The following is a 24,959-nucleotide window of genomic DNA, read 5'->3' as shown; positions in this document are numbered from 1 at the left end:
TTTTTATATACTTGGCTATAAAAGCAATTTTAAACTAAAATCATATTCACCATAAGTGTTCATATCTGTATTTATACGCGAAATTTCCGACACAACTTGAACGCATCCTGTGAACATGACGGGCGAAAACGAAAGTATGCAAAGAGTTTTAAATTTACAGCAGTGAGTGTGTTGCTTAGTGTTGGTCTGCAACGATGTTCTTTATCCAAAAGGAATGGTTTGATGTGTGAATCTTACATCTGAGGGTAGGTCTGTTTTTTCTTCGTGTGTTGTTTTTTATTTTTATTTTTATTTTTTACTTCCTCTTCCCCTCCCAGATATTTCATTTGCGATTAATTGGCAACAATTCTGTTGAAGCTGGAAGCAGCGTCGAAGTGGATTCGCCATCAGAGACTCAACATACTTTGTTGGAAAGTCAATCTAAAATGAACACTTCAGGTAAGACAGCGTTTGGTTAGTGGGGGAAGGGCTCGACTCTTAGGGGTGATTGTAATATTTATTTGTTTTTTATATTCACATATTGTTAATTTTAATTCAACAGGATGTCTTTGGCTAACCGAGTGTTGAACGTTACAGAACCTTAACAGAATGTTGCTCTGCACAGATAAAATCTTGATTTTATAACCATTGTGTTAGTGAAAGCAGTCTTCAAGTAACCTAAAGATAACATCTGTACTTTGATTTAGGTTGTATTTACATGTACAATTATTTTCTCAGTCAACTATGTCCAATTACATCAACTTGGCACATGTGGGTTAGTCACGTGACAAGATTATTAAACAAGTCTGGCTCCCTCTTTGTCACATTTTGGGGTTGAAAATCAAATATTACTTGAAGTAATATTTGATTATTTTTCTATTTCATTGAGTTTATGTTTGGTCAGTTCACAGTATACTAAGTAATATGAAGACAGTTTACACACATTTATCAAAATCTCCCATGCAGCAGATCTAAAGAAGTACCATGGCTTGTACAACCATGGAGCAACGGATTACTTGAACAGTGTGCTGCAGGTGTTGTTCATGACCAGGGACTTCAGAGAAGCTGTACAAAGGTTTGTTTATTTTATTTATTTGCCTCCCATTCCCTGCAGTTTATGCATTATATTATATTTAAACTAGATTAAGTTTATGCTGCACCTTTGTGTGGCTACAATTGTTTTAGATTGACCAACAACAATCCGGAGTTCATTGATCGCCATCTTAAAGACTTGTTTGATGATTTACGGAAAGGGACAGCACGTACAAAACAAATACTGGAGACCCTGCACATTCAGAGAGGTACAGTATGTTTGCATACAGAAAAAAAACATAGTTTACTAAGCATATTGACTATTAAGACAAAGTACGTATATTTAGTTACTTAATGACCCTGACCCCTAGCTTTTATTATAATGGTTAATTAAAAAGTAGAAACACCAAAATCAGCCTCGTACATTCTGATGTTATTTTGATGAAGGAGATAAAATGAGGAATTATTTTCCCACTTCTCCCAGTGAATGAACAGTGTGATGCTGCAGAATACCTTGAGAAGATTTTAAGGCTGACCAGTCCTGATGCAGCAAAGGTAAAATTCTGATGAATATCAAAGTGAAAACTGTGATTTGGATGAAAAGTTAAAATTATTCTCAGGCTTCTCTGCATTTGTGTTTCCAGGTCTTCCACGGAGAGTTGTCCAACACCACCACCTGTTCTGAATGTAGAGCGGAGATGAACAGAGATGGGATGTTCTGGTATCTTCCTCTTCCACTGGTGGATTCCTGCAGTGGAGTCTACAGTGTGGTGAGGTTATTGTGTATTGATTAAACATTATTAACCTGTTATTTAGCATTTATTTACAAGTGCGCAATCATTTTAGATATGTGTGATATGTAGAGATAAAACTGATTAAACTTTATTGCCTTATTCTTGTTAACACGGTTAACAGTAGGCTGTTCTTTAAAGAAGCACTACTGAACTTTGGCAGATTTTCTCAGTGAGGCACCTCCTAATGACGATTAATTTGGCATCCATCTTCTATCTTACCTGTACTCAGAGTTTTCTCCAGCAAGTAAAAGTCAGTCTAATGTTGACTCGTCTTATCGCTTGCTCTGTCCCTCTCTCTCTTACTTTGCCTTGCTTCCTACAATAAAGTCCTCTTGGGTTTCTTTGCTGAATCAGCCACACTGCTCGTTCAAAAAACCAGAATACTGATGCAGTTGCTGATGTGTTACTCAGTACCGTAAAGTGAAACTTTGCTGTAAAGTGGCACAACATCCTGGAAAACAAGATGTGAAGTGTGGTTTTCCAGCCTTGCTGCATGAATGTGCACAGTGACTGTCCCTGTACCATCAAAAAGAGCCAGAAGCACTTATTTTTAAGGTCAAAGTTACATAGTGCTACTTTAAATCTACTGCACATCAGAACCTTAGAAACCTCTAAACATGAAGATTTTAAAATAAATTCATCTGTGCACCATCTTTGTTTATTTTCTGTTAAACTGCAATAACTTATAGTTATAACTGGTATCCTACTTGTTCTATCAGGACTAGTTTCAGGTTTATCTTGATTCTGGGATGTTGATTGTGCATTTGCTGGGTTGTTTGCTCGTCAAAGGCTACAAATACATTTGATAAAAAGAGATTATTATTCCAAACCCAGGTCTGGCTTGAAATTGTTAACAGATTTAGTTTAATGTTTCCTCCTCAAATGATATTTGGAAAACATGTAATAACTGGCGATTTCACAGCTTTCTTGACAAAACTCTGACATTGTGACATCCATAATAATCAGAAAAACGTATCATCTCTATTTACATCATCATGTGAATTAAGAAGAGCTTCTGAAGCTGGACTCGGCAGTCTTAAACATATAGAGAATACACATGTGACATCACAGGGGCTTCGTCCACCATTTTAGGGGAACCAAACTACTATTTACATCTACACTTTCAGCTTTTTTTCACTGTTAAACTTTTTAAAAACATGTTAAAAACACACAGAGAGAAATGTCTGTACCAGAAAAAGCTCATGGGAGAAGCAAAGAGTCATTATGGTGCAGAAACAGCAGTAATTGATATATTAGCTAATTACACACTGCTGAACAACAAATTAATTCAGTTTTAGATGCTTTTCCATCTGTTTCAGTCTCAGATATCAGTGCTTACCTTGTGTTATGTGTAAATTCGTACACCTTTCAAAACAAACTTTGCTTTCTCAAGATAATGAGATGATTAAGATGGACTCAAAATTAAGTGGTTACTGTGTTACACCAGATTCCATTGATCTAAAAACGAGCCCATGACAGCTGGGGAAGTCTACAAGTCATGGAAAGTGTATGTGTAATTCTGTGAATGACTTTGGGGTAAAATTTAATTGTCAGACAGGTCACAATTTCAGCCTTTGTCAGACTTGATAGAAGTAAAATCAGATGCATTGATCAGTGATTGATGTTACTCAATATGACATCAGCTTGCATCCTTGCTGGCTTGACTGTACAGAGGTATTCCAGTACAGTACAGCTCTGTACTGGGATGGTCCTTGGACATAGTTGAAATGGTGGGAGAGAGGATGATGACTAATGTCTCATCCATGTTGAAGGACATGTTAAACACTGACAACTCTGCAGAGCTGCTTAAGTGACAGACTGCTTCACCACAAGTGTGAAGAGGCCTTTGCAGGTCCTTGATTCCTGCAGCAGTTACACTGAAAACCAGCACCGCTTCCAGTACAGCATAAATACAATCAATGAAAGCCAATATAATTTATTATTGTACATATCAATATTTGTAGTTATGATTCTCATACACAACAAGACAGTTTTTGTAAGAAATTTGTGTTTACTTGTTCTGCACCATGACTGTGTGGGTTCCCTCCAGACTTCCTCCCACCGTCCAATGACATCCATGTTAGGCTGATTTGAGTCTTTAAATTCTGGCCAGGAGTGAGTGTGAGCCTGGTGGAATGTTTGTCTCTCTGTGCTGGTTCTGTGATGGACCAGTAGCTGCTGGTCCATCACAACCGGAATAATCAATTATCTAAAAAAATACTCTTTATCTTGAGATATCAAGATATATGATCCTGCTTCACGAGAAAATAGTCATCGTTATCTCGAGATAATGAGATAGTTATCTTGTTATCTCTAGATAACAATGTAAAAAACACACACAACTGAGCTCGGCTTCCTTAAATAGATCTTTGTTAAGACAATATTGTTGATCACAGGTCAGCACTTTACTGTCAGAGCTGATTTCATCCATAAGTGACACAGGTGCATTTTTTTCAGGAAGATGGTCTTGAGGAGTTTTTCAAAACCTCAGATCTGAATGGAGAAAACCAGATGTACTGTGAGCAGTGTGATACTAAAGTCAATGCTAAAAGGGTGAGTGCAAATAAATTGTGTTTCTGTTTATTATTTGTCTTATTCCTGATACATTCCTGTAATAATGGAAGCTGAACAACAAAATTACTCATTGAGCAATGTGTGCTCTTTTGTTCAGAAAAATGTGTTAAAGCATCATCCAGATGTTTTGATTCTGCTGCTGAAGAGGTTTGACTTCAGCTACCGCTACATGTCATTTGTCAAAATCAACAGTGATGTGGATGTTCCGTACACCGTAGAAGTGTCAGAGGTATGATTTTAGTCCTGGTTATAATATATAAAATGTCTCATTCCTTATTCTAATGTGTCACTTTTCCATGTGTTGAGCAGAATCAGAAGTATGAGCTATATGCAGTGGTGGAGCATTTTGGTGACCTGAGAAGTGGACATTACCTATCAGCAATCAAGGATCAGGATGATGAAGACAAATGGTTCTGCTTTAACGATACCACAGTCACACAGGTAACATTCAGCAGCAGAAAGCTGCTCCCAAACTGCTGTGTGGTGAAGTTACGTATAGCAGCAGAGAAATATCAACTATTAAAGAGTCTGTTTGCTTTTTCTCTCCATTAGATTAACCCCCCTTTCCTGGATGTGCAATATGTAAAGTAAGTTTTAATCCTTTTAGTTGTTTTTGATAATATATATTTATGTGATTCTTTATGCATTCTTTCCAGTTAAAATATGATCTGCATATTATTAGTCAACCTGGAATCCAAATGTTGAAGAATTTAAGTTTAAGAGACCAGTTTTTTCCCCCATGTTTTAAATAATGTCCCAAGTTAACCGAGGTGTTGTGTGACAGCTTTACTTTCTTTTCAAATGTCTACTAGATCTAGAAGTGCCTATCTTCTTTTTTACAGAAAGAAAGGTAAGACAAGACAAGGATAATGTGATTTACTGCATCTATTTAACACTTTCAGTTTACTTTAAACACATTTTCTGAACAATTCTTTAGAAACTGGTGCACAAGAAAGCATGGTCCCCACAAATGGAGGTTCTCCAACTTCTGCCTGTGAGAACTATAATCGGAAGTCATGATGCAGAAACAGAAAGGAGGACACAGGAGCATGAACATGAAAAAGAAGTTAGTGTTGACACTGTGGCAGTTACAGATACAATCAGTGTTTCCAAAGAAAATGAGTTGTCATCTGACCACAAATTTAAAACATGTCATCCAGAAGTCAAAGCCGAGCAGGTTGATCCAGAGTTGTCTGACTATTCCCCAGAAGGTCATGTTAGAGAACAGGACAGAGATAAGGGGAAAATAATGAGGGATGATCAAAAGGGAGATGACAGAGTCCAGACAGAATACAAAAGTCTACATCCTAGTGGAGCTCAGCTTGAAGTCCAAGATCCTGAAAATTTAGAGATTAAGGAGGTGAAACCAGATGTAAATCTTGTTTTTACATCAGTCAGTGAAAGATCTCCAGAAGAGCCTGTACGTTACAAACAAGGAGAGATAAGAAATGCCCAGAAGAAAGAACTTGGTGAAGAAACAGTTGAGAATGAAGAGACAGACAAGAGTGAAATACTAATAAGCAGGCAAGCAAGGCAAGAGTCTAGCAATGATGGACAAAACATTAATGAATATTATTGTGGTACTAATATTGGTGGAGAAGATGATGGCATCAAACCTGTTAATGCTGACAAAGAGGGAGATGTGAGGAGGATGCAAACAAACATTAAATATGATACAGAAGGAAAAATTCAAGTTACATCACAAAAAAGGCTCTTGACTAAATATGATATCTACTTGGTTCAAATGCAAATTTGTCATAGACTCCAAAACAAACAAGAAGATAAACAGAAACATGAACAAGGCAAACGAGAAAAGGAGGATGAGGGAAGGGTTGATATCAGAGGCCTTGATCATGATGTTGGACAGAACAAATCAGGCCAGAGGAACAGTGAAGGTGTAGAGAAACTCAACAAAAAACAGGGAAATGAAGAAAATACTGATCTTTCTCAGACACATTCAGGTTCAGAAATAAGAGAAAGACAAACATGGAGTCAGGGTGCAGGTAATGATGAGAACATAAGGCAAGATAGTTCTAAGCTAAAAGCAAGAAATGAATTGCAGGGAGTTACAGATGGCCATCAAAGTTCAAAACAGCCAGGAGATGAATGCATTATAGCGGAACGGCCTAGTGAGGCCCTCAGTGGTGGTAAAAGAAACAAAACCACAAAGAACACAGAAACTGCAGAGGAAACCTCACAAGCCACCACTGAAAAGCATGAAAGGAATAATGAAGGAAACGTTAACGGGAATTTTGATATAACAAACAACGTAAAAGCTAGTTCATCTACAGCTGTCAGCAATATGAAGCTCAGAGAGTCACCTTTGAGAAAACAGGAGAACTACAGAACCAAAGGAGTCACTGATGAACAAATGGAAGCAGCTAGAATTATAAATACTCTTAAAAAGAGAGGTTTAAAAAAGAGATTACGTTGGGGCCACTCGGGACAACGAAGGCTAGCAGCTTACCGAGAAAGGAAAAGACTGCATATAAGAAAATATTTGGGTGTTTTTCTTTACCAAAAAGACAGAAGAGCAAGGATCAGGATTCAGAGACATACTAAGAGGAAATCTGCTCCAGTTTAAGACAAACTGTGCATGTCATTGTTGTGATTCAAAAGATATGTATTAGACTTAGTATAACTGATATGACCAGTGCTTGATAAAATGAGATTAGCAATACAAAAGGCAGAATAGTGAATGTAAACTAGAAAAAGACCATCAGTTTGCACATAAGGAAAAACTGTAGAAGAATACTTGATTGCTCCTGATAACATTAATAATGAAGGATCACTGAGATTAAACAGAACGTTAATGATTATTAAGTTGGTAAGATTGATTTTGGATGGGATGGTAATTTGTCAGGACAGTTTAACAGCAAGTGGCAGAAAACAAAATATTCTGAAATATGGCAGTCAGGAAAGAAGTCAGGAAATGGAAAGAGGAGACATGGGAGACAATCATCATGATGTTGGACAAAACAAACTTGTGTAGTTTTTTTATGTTTTAATTAAATTCTTTGCGTGTTTATTTTTTCTGTAATTTGCTGCGTTAAATTACTTCATTTGGGTAAATATTTTGCATAGTTTTCTTCAAAGGAATCTGCTGTTAATTCAGAATACTGCTTTCATGCTGTTCATATTATAATCAAAGTCTTCTCTCTATATTCTTGTACAATGTTTCTTTATCTATAAACAAAACGAAAAATGTACCCCAGCATTAGTAATATTACAGTTACTGGAAGCAAAGATTAACAAATGAGGTTATTTTGTTCAGTAGTAAAGTGTTAAAATTTGAGAATGTGATTAATTAAAAGCATCAAACAAGTTTTAAATTCAAATGTTTGTTTTTTTCTGTTGTCAGAAAAATGTGCAGGCTTGTCTTGTGGCCTGACTTTAATTAAAATAACCACTGATAATTAAAGTTTACATGAGATTTACCTTTGTACATGTACATTTGACAAAAGTCTGTTTTACTCCAGAAGTTCAAAGAGCCTCAATTTCTGTTTGATCTATCTTACAAAGTGGGTGAGAATGGTTGAAATCTTCAGGTTACTTGTTTATCTGTGGATGTATTCTGTAATAAGAAGGCAGCAGTAAATTCAGATGAGCTATCGTTTTCACCAAAAGTGAATGGTTCGTTCATTTAGAACAGTCATATTTATGCTCACATGAGGATAGGTCAAACACAAGATTTCACTAAGCTGCTGACCTGAATTCTATAATAATGTTGAATCATAGCATCTGCTGGTGTTTCATTTATTTGGGTCATGCTGATAAATGTTCCTTCTGATGAACATGTCATTATGTGGCCTTTGGTTGATCAAATTTAATCAGAAGCAGTTTCTCATGTCATGTTGTAAATGTTTCTTTGTATAGTTGTTTTCTGATGTTCGTGCTACATTCAGTTAGTATGAAATCTGCTTTCCAAATAAAGACAGACAGAGTTAGTGATATACTGTTACAACTCAAGTTTGATGAAAACATGAGTAGCCCAATTTAGGACTTCACAGTTTTTTACGTGGGGTGGTCTGTCTTAAGTGGGAAGTGGTCATGGCCACCACTTAAAAAATCTTTTAATGAATATTTTGAATATAATATTAAAAAGTAATGATACAAATTTCTTTCTTTGCCCAGACTCCAGTGTCTGGGCAAAGTGTAAAGTCACATCATCCTGCCACTGTAAACCGTAGCTATAAACACGGAATCTGTGTGTGGTGTTACTTTCATGGAAACTCCCCAACATTTTCAGATTATTATTTTTTACTTTCAGTTTCTCCTGCAGTTAAAAGAAGTCACATGACTGCACAGCAGCAATGCTTATCACCCAATTATATAATCTCATTTTGGCTTTCATATTTTCATTGCTGTGGAAGTCACCTCTTCCAGTGTGGAGTACTCTGCACAGATGTTCAAGATGTGGTGCAACACGAAAAATAAATAAATTAATAAATAAATAAAATAAGGTTGTTTCCAGTTTTTAAGTGGTGGCTTGATCATCTTTCCAAAACAAAAGAAAAAGGAGGGTTCAGGCTTGTCTTCCTCATGGTTTGCAATGTTTTCCTTCTGATCAGAGAAATGATAAAAGGAGGGCATTGTTAGGAAATTTCATCTCACTGGAAATCATGCTGGAAATAATATGCAAATAAGTTATTTAACCACTGCAGATTATCTAAGCTGAACTTTTGGTTTTAATTTTGCTTTGTAAAGGCAAACGGATGTCCTAAAGATTCATTAATACATCATAAGATACTAAAGTTTAAATATAGAAATGTTTAAGGAAATACTGAATCAAAGCTGTTTTTATGCATTTCCCAACTGGAGAACACACCTTTTCTCTCTGTAAAGTGTCAGATCAAGATTCAAAGTTATTAGGATACTTGGTGAAGCAAACATTATTTCTTTCACAAAACAATATTTGTTGGTTAATTTATGTTATAATCTAAACATGCTGCACAACATGTGTTTGTTTGAAATAACTTAGGAGACCTGAAAGGGTCACAATACAAGAATAAAACATATTTGCTTAAATAAAATTTATTAAGGCAGCAATGCTTGACCTGACTACAGTTTTACTTATAATTAGTAATCAAAAGACAATCAGATTTGGGGAAATTGCATGAGTTTTTATTTACCTGCTGTAATCTGTTATGTGCAGACTTGTGCATATTCAGTTTGAACTTTTTTTTTAATTATAACAGCAGTGACTTGTTAATGTGACAGTCACTTAAGTTAATTTGAGTCACAGAAACCCATATTTTATTTCACATTAGGCATAAATAACATATCAAGTGTTGAAACTGAGACATTTTACCATTTCATGGAAAGTATTAGCTCATTTTGAATTCAAAACACCTCAAAAGACTTCAAAAGCGGGCAACAAAAGGCTGGAAAAGTAGTTAGCACGAATCATAAACAACTGCAGGAGCATTTCACAACTAATCAGGTTAAAATAACATGGGCATTTAAAGAGGCAGAGCCTCTCAGATGTGTGATAGGTGGATGATTACCAGTCTGTGAAAAACTATGTTTAAATCAAATTCAAAATAAGCTAATATTGTCCATGAAATGGTAAAATGTTTTCATTTTAAGACCTGACATATTCTTTGTGTTCTTTTGAGAATAATATATAGATTTATGAGATTTGCAATTCAATGCATTTTGTTTATATTTTCATTTTGAACAGCATCCCAGCTTATTTGGAATTGTAGATGACGTGTTGACTAGATATCAGTATAGCTGTGGTGCTGTCCATGGTACTGAAGTTACATATAGATTTGTTGTTGTAACTTTACATTTTGATCCTGCCTTATAATATATGGTATTACAGTTACCTCTTTTTCATATACATAATTTTAATTTCTGTTTATCAGAATCTGAGATTGAAATACAGCAAGGTTTGTGTAACTTGAAAAAGCCATTCCGATCTAAATAAATGTCACCACATGGCCTGTTTTGTTTACGCTATTTCTTCCACTACACAGGTATAAAGGTTTGTCTTGGGGCAACCCCAGTGGAGCATGGTCCACTAATGTAACTTTTTTTCATACATTCAGTATAGACCTTCAGACACACAAAACAGATTTAACCTTACACTGGTGACAGAGGAGGTGTTTATAGTTTGTATTGAGATGCTCCAGCAGACAGCCACAGGTGGGACAGGCATATTTCCAATCAATTTCCTTGTAAATAATAGCTAGACAAAACTAATTATAACAATTAGAAGAAGCCACAAAATTCTGTAATGATGTCGACCTCCTCATCTGACCTGCTGCTGTGGGCTGGCAAGGTGAGAGAGTTGGAGGAGGGGAGCGGCGTATCCATGTTCGTAATGATAATACTGATGGATGATGCCACCTTGTTGTGGTTTGCCAACAAGACAACCCAAGCCGTCATGTGCTGCTTACAGAAAATAAAATAAGAAAGAGAAGAAAAAACAGGCCCAAGTCTTTCTGTCTGTATGCAGGAGAATGGATAAATGTTTTTGTAGTTGAACTTTTCTAAGTTCACTGTAAACCATTTTCCCAATAACTAAACTTTTATTATTGTTCAGTATTATTTTAGGACTGGCTTTGAGGGGTACCTCCAGCTCCACATGTCTTACAGATTTAACTGGTCATTGATTGTTCCTATCTGACAGATTTGACCCTTTGTCAGCGATGTTATGCAAAATCTATACTTCCTGCTTTTACTTTTATGCTATAGGCTTATATGGATGTAAGTTTTTTACATTTTCATATAAAAATTAACATGCTAATATTGTTGGTGGCTCTAAACTTATTCACATCCTAAAACTATTTTACTTACACAAGAGATGCATACATGCAAAATGCAAAGCAGTACTGAAAGACTATATATTTTATGAAGCTAGCAGACATGCAAGCAACATACGCTTGCACACTGGAACATGTAAAAAGCTTCACAAGCAAGTGATCTTTACTGAAAATTTGACAAGCATCCTCATGAAATGCTTTCAAATACACAACTTAAAAGCTCTCAAGTACTAGTTAAACCTCATATACATACAATTGAATTGCTCACACAGAGATCCTCCCTTACAGAAGACACGCATGGTGATTCCAAATATGCCAGCTTATATTTATGGATAATATACTCTTTGTATTTTAACAGTTAAAAGCAGCATCCAGATGCAACTCATTAGCTGCTCACTCTTAACGGACCCCCATTATCTCCTCAGACTTGCTAAATGTTCAATATTTCTCTGAAATTCTCATTCTCAACATGTAAAAGCATGTAAACATATATGCATGCTTGTTATTTGCTAGTTTCATCAGTGTTTATGGGAGTTTTCCATTGGTTTATATTAAAGTATTTCACTTTGTATGAGTGGAAAGTTTCTAGTGTTGTGAATGATTTTAGTTTGATTTGTATTTATGCTTTACAGGTTTGAAAAAAGTCCTATAATGACGTCTCATGCTATTTTACCTCTCTGTCTTTAATTCTGTCCAATATGTTATTTAGTTAATAAGAAATATGCATTCATTGGGTTCAGACATCAAATACAAATTCTATTTAAAAGATAATTTTATTAACCAGAGTAAAGGAACACAGCAGTTAAGCTTTATTCTCTTAATGAACATGAACAAGTTGGTTTGTAACAGTTTTAGTTTCTCGAGATGCTAAAACTGAAGCATGCATGTATTTAGTCTCTGTGCCACACAGGTATGGATGTTTGTCTGGGAGCCACACCATCGCTGCAGGGGATGAAGTAGGAGCTGGTCTTCAGGCACTCAGGAGTGAGCTTCAGGCACACAAAGCAGAACTCTACCTGGCAGCAGGGGCAGATTATGTTCTTGCAGCCCGTCTTGTCATACTCCACCTTTTGACCGCAGGTGGGACAGGCCCGGATAGAGGGGCAGTCGGTGACCCCCTCCACATGAGGGAGAGCAGTGGTCTTGCAGGTCCTCAGGAATTCGAGGTCTTGGTTGATGCAGCCATCATTGTCGCAGCGATCAGAGCGTGGAGCTTTACCTTTCCACGGCTTCAAACACTGCCAACAGAACTTGTACACTTTCTTCTTGTCAGCCGTGCACACCGTGCACTGCACGCTGAGGTTAGCTGGGTCCTCTCTCTCTATGTAAGTTTTGCAACCAGGACACTTTCACAGAGAAAAAGTGAGAAAAAAAAGGAAGATTTTTATTGTAACTTAATCTGACAACTTTACAGTTAGTCTCATAATAAAGCTGTTGTCATGTAAAGAGTCCAGCCTGGTCATCAGAAGGAATTTGGGAATTTCTCAATATTTGTGGAGGAAAAGCTGAGGACTGATCCATCAAACCAATGTTTAATGTATGTTTCACACTACTAAAGCTCACAAATATACAAGTTATCTAACTGAAGAAGAAAAACTTGTAGTTGACCATTTTGTTGGGGCTATCAGGCTTTTTATTTTCCAGTTACACAATAACAAAGTAAATTAGCTTGTCCTCTACACTGTGTAGTAGTTACTGTATTAAATTTCATGAAGCATACTTTGGGTTGAACTTGGCAAGTTTCCAGAGAGTGGTATAAATATTGCAATTTAAGTTCAGACAACCAAACAGAGCTCTGACCTCTGTGCTGTGCATGGTTGTTAGGATTTGTTTAGGAGCCTCTGTTGGGGATTTAACCAGACTGAAAGTAGTGGGAAACTTACTGATTTACAGTCACAGAACTGTGCAGTAGCCAGGCGGGCCATTTTCTGTTCAAAGTCACGCATTTCTTCAGGTGAAAGCACTGCAAGCCGGCGCACTTCTTGATAAGTCCACACAGTACCACACTGCTGCAGGGTACCTTCCTTTAACGCGGGACACTTGAATTTGTACTGGCCCTGAACATTTAAAAGAACTTTATCATTATTTTACAACTTAAATATGCACTAGAAATTATTGGGGAAGATAAAATGATAGCAGATGAGAACAGAGGGAAGTCCTCGTAAAGCTGAAAGGCCTTTTTATTTTCTGAACTGATACATTTTTGCTAGAAAATAACATGTTTTTTTGTGAGCACAAGTTTAAAGAACCAGTCAAGCAATCCTTTAAACTTCATTGTTATATGAGAGGACTGATTTGTTTCTAAAGTCATAGATCAAACCATCCAACACTTTAATAAGACTGGAGGAAAGCACCTGATCCAGCAGGCTGCGACACCACCCGGTGAGAGACTCCGGGGTGACAGCGTGACCGCAGGACATCTCTGCTCGGAGATTCATGTCTCCTTCCTCTGGGGCTGAAAAGCACAGCAACCAGAGCAGACACTGAACTCAACACTGCTGCAAATAGCGCACGAATATGGAACAAAAGATACTGCGCTTGCTTTCTGCTTCTTTTCGACAGGTGCAAACGCGCTGCAAATACAGAAACGCGCTGCATAAATGAAAACAACTGCAAGAAGAAAATGCTGCAAATTCACTGGTACAACGGAAGTGCTCCGGGTTTCTAGGGTCCGTGGTGCGTTTTCACTCCAGAGTCAGGTGAGAACAGAACTGGGAAGTTTGAGCAGAGCAGGTAGAGAAACTACATTACCAAAAGTTTTTACTATGCTTATGTCAATAACTTAAAACAGCTGATCTTTTTCTAATATTGTACAAGACTGAGGCCAAATGTAATAAATAAAAAGATAAAATTAAGTACCTTGATGTAGTTCCTCCCCCTGCTCTGTTCAAGCTTCCCACCAGTTCTGTTCTAACCGTCTCTCGGGTGAAAACGCACCGCGGGCCCTAGAAACCGTTGTGTCACTTCCGTTGTTAATTTGCAGCGTTTTCTTCTGCCGTTGTTTTCGTATAGCGCTCGTCTGTATTTGCAGCGCGTTTGCACCTGTCGGCCACCGTACTTTTTCACAAATCGTCAACTTGACACGCATGCAATTGTTTTAATTAGTTTAACCGATGCACACATTACAGTAGGCCTGCTATAACTAGAAGTAAAAGGAAAAAACAACATCTAAACATTATGATACACATTATATTGCAATTTTTAGTGCTCATGCAGTGGATCCAGATCATGGGTCGTATCCTTTTTCGTTGTCGCTCATGTTGGATCTGATCATCTCGTCTTGTCTCCACCGACAAACCTCCTCTGTCCTCTACCGAGAAATGTCTGCTTGCTGCTGTTACTCTAAAAACACAAACACAGTCTTTAACTTTCACTTTCTCTTCCAGTTACAAGAAAACATTATTGAGATTCTGTTCCCCTTATAATTTCCGTGACTTTGTTTTGAGCACAGTTATAGCTGCAGAAAGCAGCTCTGAATGTGCCAGTCTTTTCTCCTACCATTTCATTGTTGAAGTTTCCTCAATTTAAGGTGAAACGCCAAAAAATTCCTCTATAGGCTACTTGTCTATGATTTACCACTATATTTTCTTATAATTTATGGAATCCAATTAAAAAGCAATAAATAATTTACTTTTATGCTTTCAAAACTTGTTTTCTTAGTGGGGTTTAGAGAAACATCTGCAACAAAAAGCAAGTAGCCCTACATGAACACGTGCAGTCACTTGATCCCATGCCGCGAAATACCTAGAGCACCCAAGAGCACGGCACAAAGCGCATGAACTCAAACCAAAAAACAATGCATGCATCTGCTGTATTACAGTGGTTGCTAAATGCCTGAAAACAAATGTACATATTTTTCATGTATAATTCCTGAAAAGAAAAGCTTCCAGCATAGGCCTTTTAATGGCAAAATAGACTGTCTTAAATGATATACGCTGAGGTAACTAAATTAAATGTAATTGGGCGTTACACATCGTGATTTGCTCCATCGGATGACAGGTGAGAGGATAAATAAATAAATAAATGGTGAAAGTGAAAGTATTCAGCGTCCTGTGTCTGACGTCAGTTCGCTACCTCAGCAATAACAACCAGCAGGGCTTTAACATCACAACACTAGAGACAGGAGCGCAGCAAGCGGCACAAAATGGGAAAAATCTACCAGGTAGAAGTGTATGGACTGAGAGGAGAAAGGATGATGATTGACCTGTGTAACACCGAGGAGCAGATGAAGCAAATGACCGTCCTGCAGCTGAAAGAAAAAGTTGCCCAGAGGCTTCCAGAGGGCGCAGGTAAAACGGTTTGCAACAGTTTCACACGCAAAAGCTCAACAATAAGTAACTTTCTCTTTGTTTTTCCTATTAATTTTAAGCAGCTTCAATATGCTTGTTTTACTGACTTCCATCAGTGCTAGACCCGTATCCCTGTTTCCTTCTTCCTAGAAACTAGAAGCGATTTTAAACTAGGCTTTCCAGAGGTTGGAGTTGTTTTCACATATAAAAATAATAACAATACTTCAAAGTAAAAAGTATATTGTAAGTACATCTTAATTAAAACATAGCCTACTTTATACTCAAAAGCGAAAGCATGCAGGCTCCGGCTATTTGTGTTTCCTCTATCAGCTGTTCAGGCTTTAATTTGAAGGAATGTCGTTGGTGAACTTTTATGTAGTGCAGATGAAACTACGACAATGTTTTTTACTTTGAAGTTAAACATGTAATTAGACTGCAGTTAAAGTATATAGCAAAATGTAAATAACACAATGAAAAATACTCTAGCAAATAGTCGACATCAAACACTCAGTACTCAGTTAACATGCTAGAAGATTTATTTAGGATAATAGTACTACACTGTAACAGTTTTAACTAACAAAATACCTTCCAGTCAGCTGAAGAGCCCCACCCTTTAATTAAAGTTTCACCACTGAGAAATAACTTTACAGTAAAAATAACCTCAAAATTTCTAAATTCACGACTTCATTTGACTGATTATTTCCACCACATTACATAATTAGGCTAAAGATTAAATATCACTAATCCACAACAATCAGGTTAGAAAGACAGAAGTGTAATTCTTGGATAATATGAGTGATTATAACAGAGCCTTCTGAGAAGAGACTGCTCCAAAATCTGCTGGTACAGCAGTGGATACAATACATAATAAAATAATTAATTTTCCTCAATGGGTTTATAAAAATGTCACTCTCCTGATCCAGTGGTTAACAAAATGGGAGGGTCCAGAATCATGACGGTCCCAGCTATAAAATGTACACTTTTTGTACAACTTTTGTACTACTGTCTTAATCACCATGTGTTCACTTTTTTATGTGCAGGAATCGAAACTCTACGGCTGATCTTTACAGACAAGATGCTGGATGAAAACGCAGCGCTGCTGTCTACATATGGGATCCAGCACCTGTCCGTCATCCACATGGTGGTCAAGGTCCCCGGAGGTCTGACACCTTAACTGAGCCCATCTTCACCTCCTCCTGCAGCTGCATGCTGATGCCTCCCACAACAGCTGATAAAGACACTGTTTACAAATTATTGAGCATTATTGTCTGTTAGATTTGAATAAAACTCAGGTGTTTGTTTTATCTGTTTCTATTGTTGCTTGAATGTTAAAATAAAGCTATTTTATTTACAATATCATGTATTAAAATGCTTTTATTGGACATAAACTAAATGAACAGAGGGAACACGATACAAATGATGTACTTGACATTCAGCAAGAGCTCATAAACAAGGATCACAATACACACCCTCAAGAGCTTTGAGTCTCCAACAAAATGAAGACTAAGACTAATGCACAAGAACTAATTTGATTTGGTGTAATCTGAAATCCACAATAAGACTAATAAGTCTGTTACGATAGCAGCAGAAAACAACTGCTTTATATATATTTGGCTATTAAAGCATTTTTAAACTTAAATCATATTCACCATAAGTGTTCATTTATATTTATACGCGAAATTTTCGACACAACTTGAACGCATCCTGTGAACGTGACGGGCGAAAACGAAAGTATGCAAAGAGTTTTAAATTTCCAGCAGTGAGTGTGTTGCTTAGTGTTGGTCTGCAACGATGTTCTTTATCCAAAAGGAATGGTTTACCGTGTGAATCTTACATCTGAGGGTAGGTCTGTTTTTTCTTCATGTGTTGTTTTTTATTTTTATTTTTTACTTCCTCTTCCCCTCCCAGATATTTCATTTGCGATTAATTGGCAACAATTCTGTTGAAGCTGGAAGCAGCGTCGACGTGGGTTCGCCATCAGAGAGACTCAACAGACTTTGTTGGAAAGTCAATCTAAAATGAACACTTCAGGTAAGACAGCATTTGGTCAGTGGGGGAAGGGCTCGACTCTTAGGGGAGATTGTAATATTTACTTGTTTTTTATATTCACATATTGTTAATTTTTATTCAACAGGATTTCCCCAAATGCAACTTTCACTCTAAAGACTACTTTTCTGTTCTTTGGCTAACCGAGTGTTGAACGTTACAGAACCTTAACAGAATGCTGCTCTGCACAGATAAAATCTTGATTTTATAACCATTGTGTTAGTAAAACCAGTCTTCAAGTAACCTAAAGATAACATCTGTACTTTGATTTAGGTTGTATTTACATGTACAATTATTTTCTCAGTCAACTATGTCCAATTACATCAACTTGGCACAGGTGGGTTAGTCACGTGACAAGATTATTAAACAAGTCTGGCTCCCTCTTTGTCACATTTTGGGGTTGAAAATCAAATATTACTTGAAGTAATATTTGATTATTTTTCTATTTCATTGAGTTTATGTTTGGCCAGTTCATAATACATATGAAATAATATGAAGAGAATTTACACACATTTATCAAAATCTCCCATGCAGCAGATCTGAAGAAGTACCACGGCTTGTACAACCATGGAGCAACATGCTACTTGAACAGTGTGCTGCAGGTGTTGTTCATGACCAGGGACTTCAGAGAAGCTGTACAAAGGTTTGTTTATTTTATTTATTTGCCTCCCCGTCCCTGCAGTTTATGCATTATATTATATTTAAACTAGATTAAGTTTACGCTGCACCTTTGTGTGGCTACAATTGTTTTAGATTGACCAACAACAATCCAGAGTTCATTGATCGCCATCTTAAAGACTTGTTTGATGATTTACGGAAAGGGACAGCACGTACAAAACAAATACTGGAGACCCTGCACATTCAGAGAGGTACAGTATGTTTGCATACAGAAAAAAAACCTAGTTTACTAAGCATATTGACTATTAAGACAAAGTGCGTATATTCAGTTATTTAATGACCCTGAGCCCTAGCTTTTATTATAATGGTAAATTAAAAAGTAGAAACACCAAAATCAGCCTCGTACATTCTGATGTTATTTTGATGAAGGAGATAAAATGAGGAATTATTTTCCTCCTTCTCCCAGTGTATGAACAGTGTGATGCTGCAGAGTACCTTGAGAAGATTTTAAGGCTGACCAGTCCTGATGCAGCAAAGGTAAAATTCTGATGAATATCAAAGTGAAAACTGTGATTTGGATGAAAAATTAAAATTATTCACAGGCTTCTCTGCATTTGTGTTTTCAGATCTTCCACGGAGAGTTGTCCAACACCACCACCTGTTCTGAATGTAGAGCAGAGATGAACAGAGATGGGATGTTCTGGTATCTTCCTCTTCCACTGGTGGATTCCTGCAGTGGAGTCTACAGTGTGGTGAGGTTATTGTGTATTGATTAAACATTATTAACCTGTTATTTAGCATTTATTTACAGGTGCACAATCATTTTAGATATGTGTGAAATGTAGAGATAAAACTGATTAAACTTTATTGTCTTATTCTTGTTAACACGGTTAACAGTAGGCTGTTCTTTAAAGAAGCACTACTGAATTTTGGCAGATTTTCTCAGTGAGGCAATGACGATTAATTTGGCATCCATCTTCTATCTTACCTGTACTCAGAGTTTTCTCCAGCAAGTAAAAGTCAGTCTAATGTTGACTCGTCTTATCTCTTGCTCTGTCCCTCTCTCTCTTACTTTGCCTTGCTTCCTACAATAAAGTCCTCTTGGGTTTCTTTGCTGAATCAGCCACCTTTCTCATTTTAAACAACCAGTATATTGATGCAGTTGCTGATGTGTTATACAGTACCGTAAAGTGAAACTTTGCTGTAAAGTGGCACAACATCCTGGAAAACAAGATGTGAAGTGTGGTTTTCCAGCCTTGCTGCATGAATGTGCACAGTGACTGTCCCTGTACCATCAAAAAGAGCCAGAAGCACTTATTTTTAAGGTCAAAGTTACATAGTGCTACTTTAAATCTACTGCACATCAGAACCTTAGAAACCTCTAAACATGAAGATTTTAAAATAAATTCATCTGTGCACCATCTTTGTTTATTTTCTGTTAAACTGCAATAACTTATAGTTATAACTGGTATCCTACTTGTTCTATCAGGACTAGTTTCAGGTTTATCATGATTCTGGGATGTTGATTGTGCATTTACTGGGTTGTTTGCTGGTCAAAGGCTACAAATACATTTGATAAAAAGAGATTATTATTCCAAACCCAGCTCTGGCTGGAAATTGTTAACAGATTTAGTTTAATGTTTCCTCCTCAAATGATATTTGGAAAACATGTAATAACTGGGGATTTCACAGCTTTCTTGGCAAAACTCTGACATTGTGACATATATAATCTATATGAGCCTGGTGGAATGTTTGTCTCTCTGTGCTGGTTCTGTGATGGACCAGTAGCTGCTGGTCCATCACAACTGGAATAATCAATTATCTAAAAAAATACACTTTATCTTGAGATATCGAGATAAAGGATCCTGCTTCACAAGAAAATAGTCATCGTTATGTTGAGATAATGAGATAGTTATCTTGTTATCTCTAGATAACAATGTAAAAACACACACACAACTGAGCTCAGCTTACTTAAAAACATCATTGTTATGACAATATTTTTGATTACAGGTCAGCACTTTACTGTCAGAGCTGATTTCATCCATAAGTGACACAGGTGCATTTTTTCAGGAAGATGGTCTTGAGGAGTTTTTCAAAACCTCAGATCTGAATGGAGAAAACCAGATGTACTGTGAGCAGTGTGATACTAAAGTCAATGCTAAGAGGGTGAGTGCAAATAAATTGTGTTTCTGTTTATTATTTGTCTTATTCATGATACATTCCTGTAATAATGGAAGCTGAACAACAAAATTACTCATTGAGCAATTTGTGTTCTTTTGTTCAGAAAAATGTGTTAAAGCATCCTCCAGATGTTTTGATTCTGCTGCTGAAGAGGTTTGACTTCAGCTACCGCTACATGTCATTTGTCAAAATCAACAGTGATGTGGATGTTCCGAACACCGTAGAAGTGTCAGAGGTATGATTTTAGTCCTGCTTATAATACATAAAATGTCTCATTCCTTATTCTAATGTGTCACTTTTCCATGTGTTGAGCAGAATCAGAAGTATGAGCTGTATGCAGTGGTGGAGCATTTTGGTGACCTGAGAAGTGGACATTATGTATCAGCAATCAAGGATCAGGATGATGAAAACAAATGGTTCTGCTTTAACGATACCACAGTCACACAGGTAACATTCAGCAGCAGAAAGCTGCTCCCAAACTGCTGTGTGGTGAAGTTACGTATAGCAGCAGAGAAATATCAACTATTAAAGAGTCTGTTTGCTTTTTCTCTCCATTAGATTAACCCCCCTTTCCTGGATGTGCAATATGTAAAGTAAGTTTTAATCCTTTTAGTTATCTCTAATAATACATATTTTTGTGATTCTTTATGCATTTTTCCAGTTAAAATATGATCTGCATATTATTAGTCAACCTGGAATCCAAATGTTGAAGAATTTAAGTTTAAGAGACCAGTTTTTTTCCCCCATGTTTTAAAAAATGTCCCAAGTTAACCGAGGTGTTGTGTGACAGCTTTACTTTCTTTTCAAATGTCTACTAGATCTAGAAGTGCCTATCTTCTTTTTTACAGAAAGAAAGGTAAGACAAGACAAGGATAATGTGATTTACTGCATTTATTTAACACTTTCAGTTTACTTTAAACACATTTTCTGAACAATTCTTTAGAAACTGGTGCACAAGAAAGCATGGTCCCCACAAATGGAGGTTCTCCAACTTCTGCCTGTGAGAACTATAATGAAAGTCATGATGCAGAAACAGAAAGGAGGACACAGGAGCATGAACATGAAAAAGAAGTTAGTGTTGACACTGTGGCAGTTACAGATACAATCAGTGTTTCCAAAGAAAATGAGTTGTCATCTGACCACAAATTTAAAACATGTCATCCAGAAGTTAAAGCCGAGCAGGTTGATCCAGAGTTGTCTGACTATTCCCCAGAAGGTCATGTTAGAGAACAGGACAGTGATAAGGGGAAAGTCCAGACAGAACACAAAAGTCTACATCCTAGTGGAGCTCAGCTTGAAGTCCAAGATCCTGAAAATTTAGAGATTAAGGAGGTGAAACCAGATGTAAATCTTGTTTTTACATCAGTCAGTGAAAGATCTCCAGAAGAGCCTGTACGTTACAAACAAGGAGAGATAACAAATGCACAGAAGAAAGAACTTGGTGAAGAAACAGTTGAGAATGAAGAGACAGACAAGAGTGAAATACTAATAAGCAGGCAAGCAAGGCAAGAGTCTAGCAATGATGGACAAAACATTAATGAATATTATTGTGGTACTAATATTGGTGGAGAAGATGATGGCATCAAACCTGTTAATGCTGACAAAGAGGGAGATGTGAGGAGGATGCAAACAAACATTAAAGATGAGACAGAAGGAAAAATTCAAGTTACATCACAAAAAGGGCTCTTGACTATATATGGTCTCTACTTGGATCAAATGCAAATTTGTCATAGACTCCAAAACAAACAAGAAGATAAACAGAAACATGAACAAGGCAAACGAGAAAAGGAGGATGAGGGAAGGGTTGATATCAGAGGCCTTGATCATGATGTTGGACAGAACAAATCAGGCCAGAGGAACAGTGAAGGTGTAGAGAAACTCAACAAAAAACAGGGAAATGAAGAAAATACTGATCCTTCTCAGACACATTCAGGTTCAGAAATAAGAGAAAGACAAACATGGAGTCAGGGTGCAGGTAATGATGAGAACATAAGGCAAGATATTTCTAAGCTAAAAGCAAGAAGTGAATTGCAGGGAGTTACAGATGGCCATCAAAGTTCAAAACAGCCAGGAGATGAATGCATTATAGCGGAACGGCCTAGTGAGGCCCCCTGTGGTGGTAAAAGAAACCAAACCACTAAGAACACAGAAACTGCAGAGGAAACCTCACAAGCCACCACTGAAAAGCATGAAAGGAATAATGAAGGAAACGTTAACGAGAATTTTGATATAACAAACAACGTAAAAGCTAGTTCATCTACAGCTGTCAGCAATATGAAGCTCAGAGAGTCACCTTTGAGAAAACAGGAGAACTACAGAACCAAAGGAGTCACTGATGAACAAATGGAAGCAGCTAGAATTATAAATACTCTTAAAAAGAGAGGTTTAAAAAAGAGATTACGTTGGGGCCACTCGGGACAACGAAGGCTAGCAGCTTACCGAGAAAGGAAAAGACTGCATATAAGAAAATATTTGGGTGTTTTTCTTTACCAAAAAGACAGAAGAGCAAGGATCAGGATTCAGAGACATTCTAAGAGGAAATCTGCTCCAGTTTAAGGCAAACTGTGCATGTCATTGTTGTGATTCAAAAGATATGTGTTAGACTTAGTATAACTGATATGACCAGTGTTTGATAAAATGAGATTAGCAATACAAAAGGCAGAATAGTGAATGTAAACTAGAAAAAGACCATCAGTTTGCACATAAGGGAAAACTGTAGCAGAATACTGTTTGCTCCTGCAAAACATCAATAATGAAGGATTGTTAAGATTAAACAGAACGTTAATGATTATTAAGTTGGTAAGATTGATTTAGGATGGGATGGTAATTTGTCAGGACAGTATAACAGCAAGTGGCAGAAAACAAAATCTTCTGAAATGTGGCAGGCAGGAAAGAAGTCAGGAAATGGAAAGAGGAGACATGGGAGACAATCATCATGATGTTGGACAAAACAAACTTGTGTAGTTTTTTATGTTTTAATTGAACTCTTTGTGTGTTTATTTTTCCTGTAGTTTGCTGTGTTAAATTACTTCATTTGGGTAAATATTTTGCATAGTTTTCTTCAAAAATCTGCTGTTAATTCAGAATACTGCTTTCATGCTGTTCATATTATAATCAAAGTCTTCTCTCTATATTCTCATACAATGTTTCTTTATCTATAAACAAAACCAAAAATGTACCCTGGCATTAGTAATATTACAGTTACTGGAAGCAAAGTTAAAAAGATGATGTTACCTTGTTCAGCAGAAGAGCATTAAACATTTGCAAATGTAATTAATTTAAAACATCAGTCAACGTTTTACTTCCCAATGCTTGTTTTGTTTTGTTTTGTTTTTTTTAGTTTGTTTTTAAGGGCTTGTCTTGTGGAGCAATGTTAAATAAATTAACCATTGATAATGCAATCATGTTTACATGATATTGACTTCTGTACATATTTATTTGACAAAAGTCTATTTTCCTCTAGAGATTAAGTTAAAAGAGCCTCAATTTCTGTTTGATCTATCTTGAAAAGGGAGTGAGCATGGTTAAAAATCTTCAGGTTACATGTCTACCTGTTGATGCATTCTGTAATAAGAAAGCAGCAATAAATTAAGAAGAGTAATTGTTTTCACCAAATATAGATGATTTGTGAGTTTTATTTTATCAAAGCCATATTTATGCTCACATGAGTGTAGGTCAAACACAAGATTTCACTAAACTGGTGACCTTAATTCTATAATAATGATATAATAATGCACAGCAGCCATAAAAAAAAATGACTGACTTTTTTTTTTCTTTTTCAAGGCACTGATCAGAATTGCATTAGATAATCCTTAGTACCAGTAAAACTGCACTTTTTTTTCCCACTAGGGGGATCTGTGCTTCAAATAAACCATTTTCTGTTGCAGGAAGAAACAATCATGATGTGTTGGTAAGCCAAGTGAAGCTTATCTGATGGAATCACTTCCTTTCCAAGCATAGAGAAGCATAGCTGTCTTATAACATCTGCTGGTGTTTCCTTTATTTGGGTCATGCTGATAAATGTTCCTTCTGATGAACATGTGATTATGTGGCCTTTGGTTGATCAAATTTAATCAGACGCAGTTTCTCATGTCATGTTGTAAATGTTTCTTTGTATAGTTGTTTTCTGATTTTTGTACTACATTCAGTTAGTATGAAATCTGGGTGGTCTGGCTTTAGTAGGTGGTCACGACCAGCACTTCCTTCATGTCCCTGACACCTATTACAAAAAAAGTAGATGAGGATTAATAAATCATAATCATACAAATTTCTTTCTTTACCCAGATTGCAGCATTGATTATTCCCACGGTCATATCATCCTGCCTCTGTGAAACATAGCAATGAACACGGAAGCTGTGCGTGTGTTACCTTCATAGAAACTCCCCAACATTTTAATTTTATTATTTGTTTTTCAAAGTTACTTTCAGTTTTGCCATGCAGTTAAAAGAAGTCACATGACTTCAGAGCAGCAATGCTTATCACTCAATTATATAATCTCATGTTGGCATTAGGATTTTTATTGCTGTGGAATTCACCTCTTTCAACGTGGAGCACTCTGCACAGATGTATAAAATGGGGTGCACCACGGAAAAAAACACACTGATCACATTCCAGCACTGCTGCTGGTAGTTTCTAGTTTTCAATAGGAGGCTTAATCATCTTCCCAAAACAAAAGA

The 24,959-nt window shown here is 36.7% G+C and overlaps 3 protein-coding genes across 11 annotated transcripts; 2 read left to right on the top strand and 1 right to left on the bottom strand.

Annotated features, from left to right (window-relative positions):
- The first annotated feature begins 119 nt into the window (after positions 1-119).
- Positions 120-7,704, top strand: LOC121639352 (ubiquitin carboxyl-terminal hydrolase 47-like). 6 transcript variants are annotated; one of them, XM_041984515.1, is made up of 12 exons: positions 120-134; positions 318-438; positions 946-1,054; positions 1,165-1,280; positions 1,496-1,566; positions 1,656-1,781; positions 4,263-4,358; positions 4,477-4,608; positions 4,689-4,820; positions 4,932-4,966; positions 5,192-5,229; positions 5,317-7,704. In XM_041984515.1, the coding sequence occupies exons 2-12, from the start codon at positions 426-428 to the stop codon at positions 5,397-5,399; spliced, it is 951 nt and encodes a 316-aa protein (XP_041840449.1). In that variant the 5' UTR covers positions 120-134; positions 318-425; the 3' UTR covers positions 5,400-7,704. The 6 variants fall into 6 exon arrangements, with proteins under 6 accessions (XP_041840449.1, XP_041840451.1, XP_041840447.1 ...); XM_041984517.1 differs by lacking the exon at positions 120-134 and adding an exon at positions 150-245 and having other exon boundaries at positions 358-438; positions 949-1,054; XM_041984513.1 differs by lacking the exon at positions 120-134 and adding an exon at positions 150-245 and having other exon boundaries at positions 358-438.
- A 4,232-nt stretch (positions 7,705-11,936) lies between these two features.
- Positions 11,937-13,799, bottom strand: LOC121640389. Its single transcript, XM_041986104.1, has 4 exons — positions 13,788-13,799; positions 13,504-13,604; positions 13,033-13,206; positions 11,937-12,495 (listed from the first exon to the last, which is right to left on the bottom strand). The coding sequence occupies exons 2-4, from the start codon at positions 13,585-13,587 to the stop codon at positions 12,040-12,042; spliced, it is 714 nt and encodes a 237-aa protein (XP_041842038.1). The 5' UTR covers positions 13,588-13,604; positions 13,788-13,799; the 3' UTR covers positions 11,937-12,039.
- A 3,383-nt stretch (positions 13,800-17,182) lies between these two features.
- LOC121639373 (ubiquitin carboxyl-terminal hydrolase 25-like) lies at positions 17,183-24,489 on the top strand. Of its 4 annotated transcripts, none has more exons than XM_041984560.1 (12): positions 17,183-17,280; positions 17,347-17,469; positions 18,022-18,127; positions 18,238-18,353; positions 18,569-18,639; positions 18,729-18,854; positions 20,173-20,268; positions 20,387-20,518; positions 20,599-20,730; positions 20,842-20,876; positions 21,102-21,139; positions 21,227-24,489. In XM_041984560.1, the coding sequence occupies exons 2-12, from the start codon at positions 17,457-17,459 to the stop codon at positions 22,837-22,839; spliced, it is 2,478 nt and encodes an 825-aa protein (XP_041840494.1). In that variant the 5' UTR covers positions 17,183-17,280; positions 17,347-17,456; the 3' UTR covers positions 22,840-24,489. The 4 variants fall into 4 exon arrangements, with proteins under 4 accessions (XP_041840494.1, XP_041840492.1, XP_041840493.1 ...); XM_041984558.1 differs by having other exon boundaries at positions 18,019-18,127; XM_041984559.1 differs by having other exon boundaries at positions 17,188-17,280; positions 17,387-17,469.
- The last annotated feature ends 470 nt before the right edge of the window (positions 24,490-24,959 follow it).

Source organism: Melanotaenia boesemani, chromosome 5 (genome assembly GCF_017639745.1).
Source record: "Melanotaenia boesemani isolate fMelBoe1 chromosome 5, fMelBoe1.pri, whole genome shotgun sequence".
NCBI lineage: Eukaryota > Metazoa > Chordata > Actinopteri > Atheriniformes > Melanotaeniidae > Melanotaenia > Melanotaenia boesemani.
Note: the sequence above shows the minus strand (reverse complement) of the source record. Positions and strands in the feature narration are given on the sequence as shown.

What these genes read in the sequence shown, in the direction of transcription:
- LOC121639373 (XM_041984558.1), top strand. An exon ending in GACCCTGCACATTCAGAGAG is followed by an intron (nt 18,354 to 18,568) that starts GTACAGTATGTT and finishes TCCTTCTCCCAG; the next exon opens with TGTATGAACAGTGTGATGCT. An exon ending in CTGGATGTGCAATATGTAAA is followed by an intron (nt 20,877 to 21,101) that starts GTAAGTTTTAAT and finishes AATGTCTACTAG; the next exon opens with ATCTAGAAGTGCCTATCTTC.
- LOC121640389 (XM_041986104.1), bottom strand. Translation starts at nt 13,587, where the DNA reads ATGAATCTCCGAGCAGAGATGTCCTGCGGTCACGCTGTCACCCCGGAG. An exon ending in GTCGCAGCCTGCTGGATCAG is followed by an intron (nt 13,207 to 13,503) that starts GTGCTTTCCTCC and finishes TTAAATGTTCAG; the next exon opens with GGCCAGTACAAATTCAAGTG. An exon ending in AGTTCTGTGACTGTAAATCA is followed by an intron (nt 12,496 to 13,032) that starts GTAAGTTTCCCA and finishes TCTCTGTGAAAG; the next exon opens with TGTCCTGGTTGCAAAACTTA.
- LOC121639352 (XM_041984515.1), top strand. An exon ending in CTAAAGTCAATGCTAAAAGG is followed by an intron (nt 4,359 to 4,476) that starts GTGAGTGCAAAT and finishes TCTTTTGTTCAG; the next exon opens with AAAAATGTGTTAAAGCATCA. An exon ending in TCTTTTTTACAGAAAGAAAG is followed by an intron (nt 5,230 to 5,316) that starts GTAAGACAAGAC and finishes ACAATTCTTTAG; the next exon opens with AAACTGGTGCACAAGAAAGC.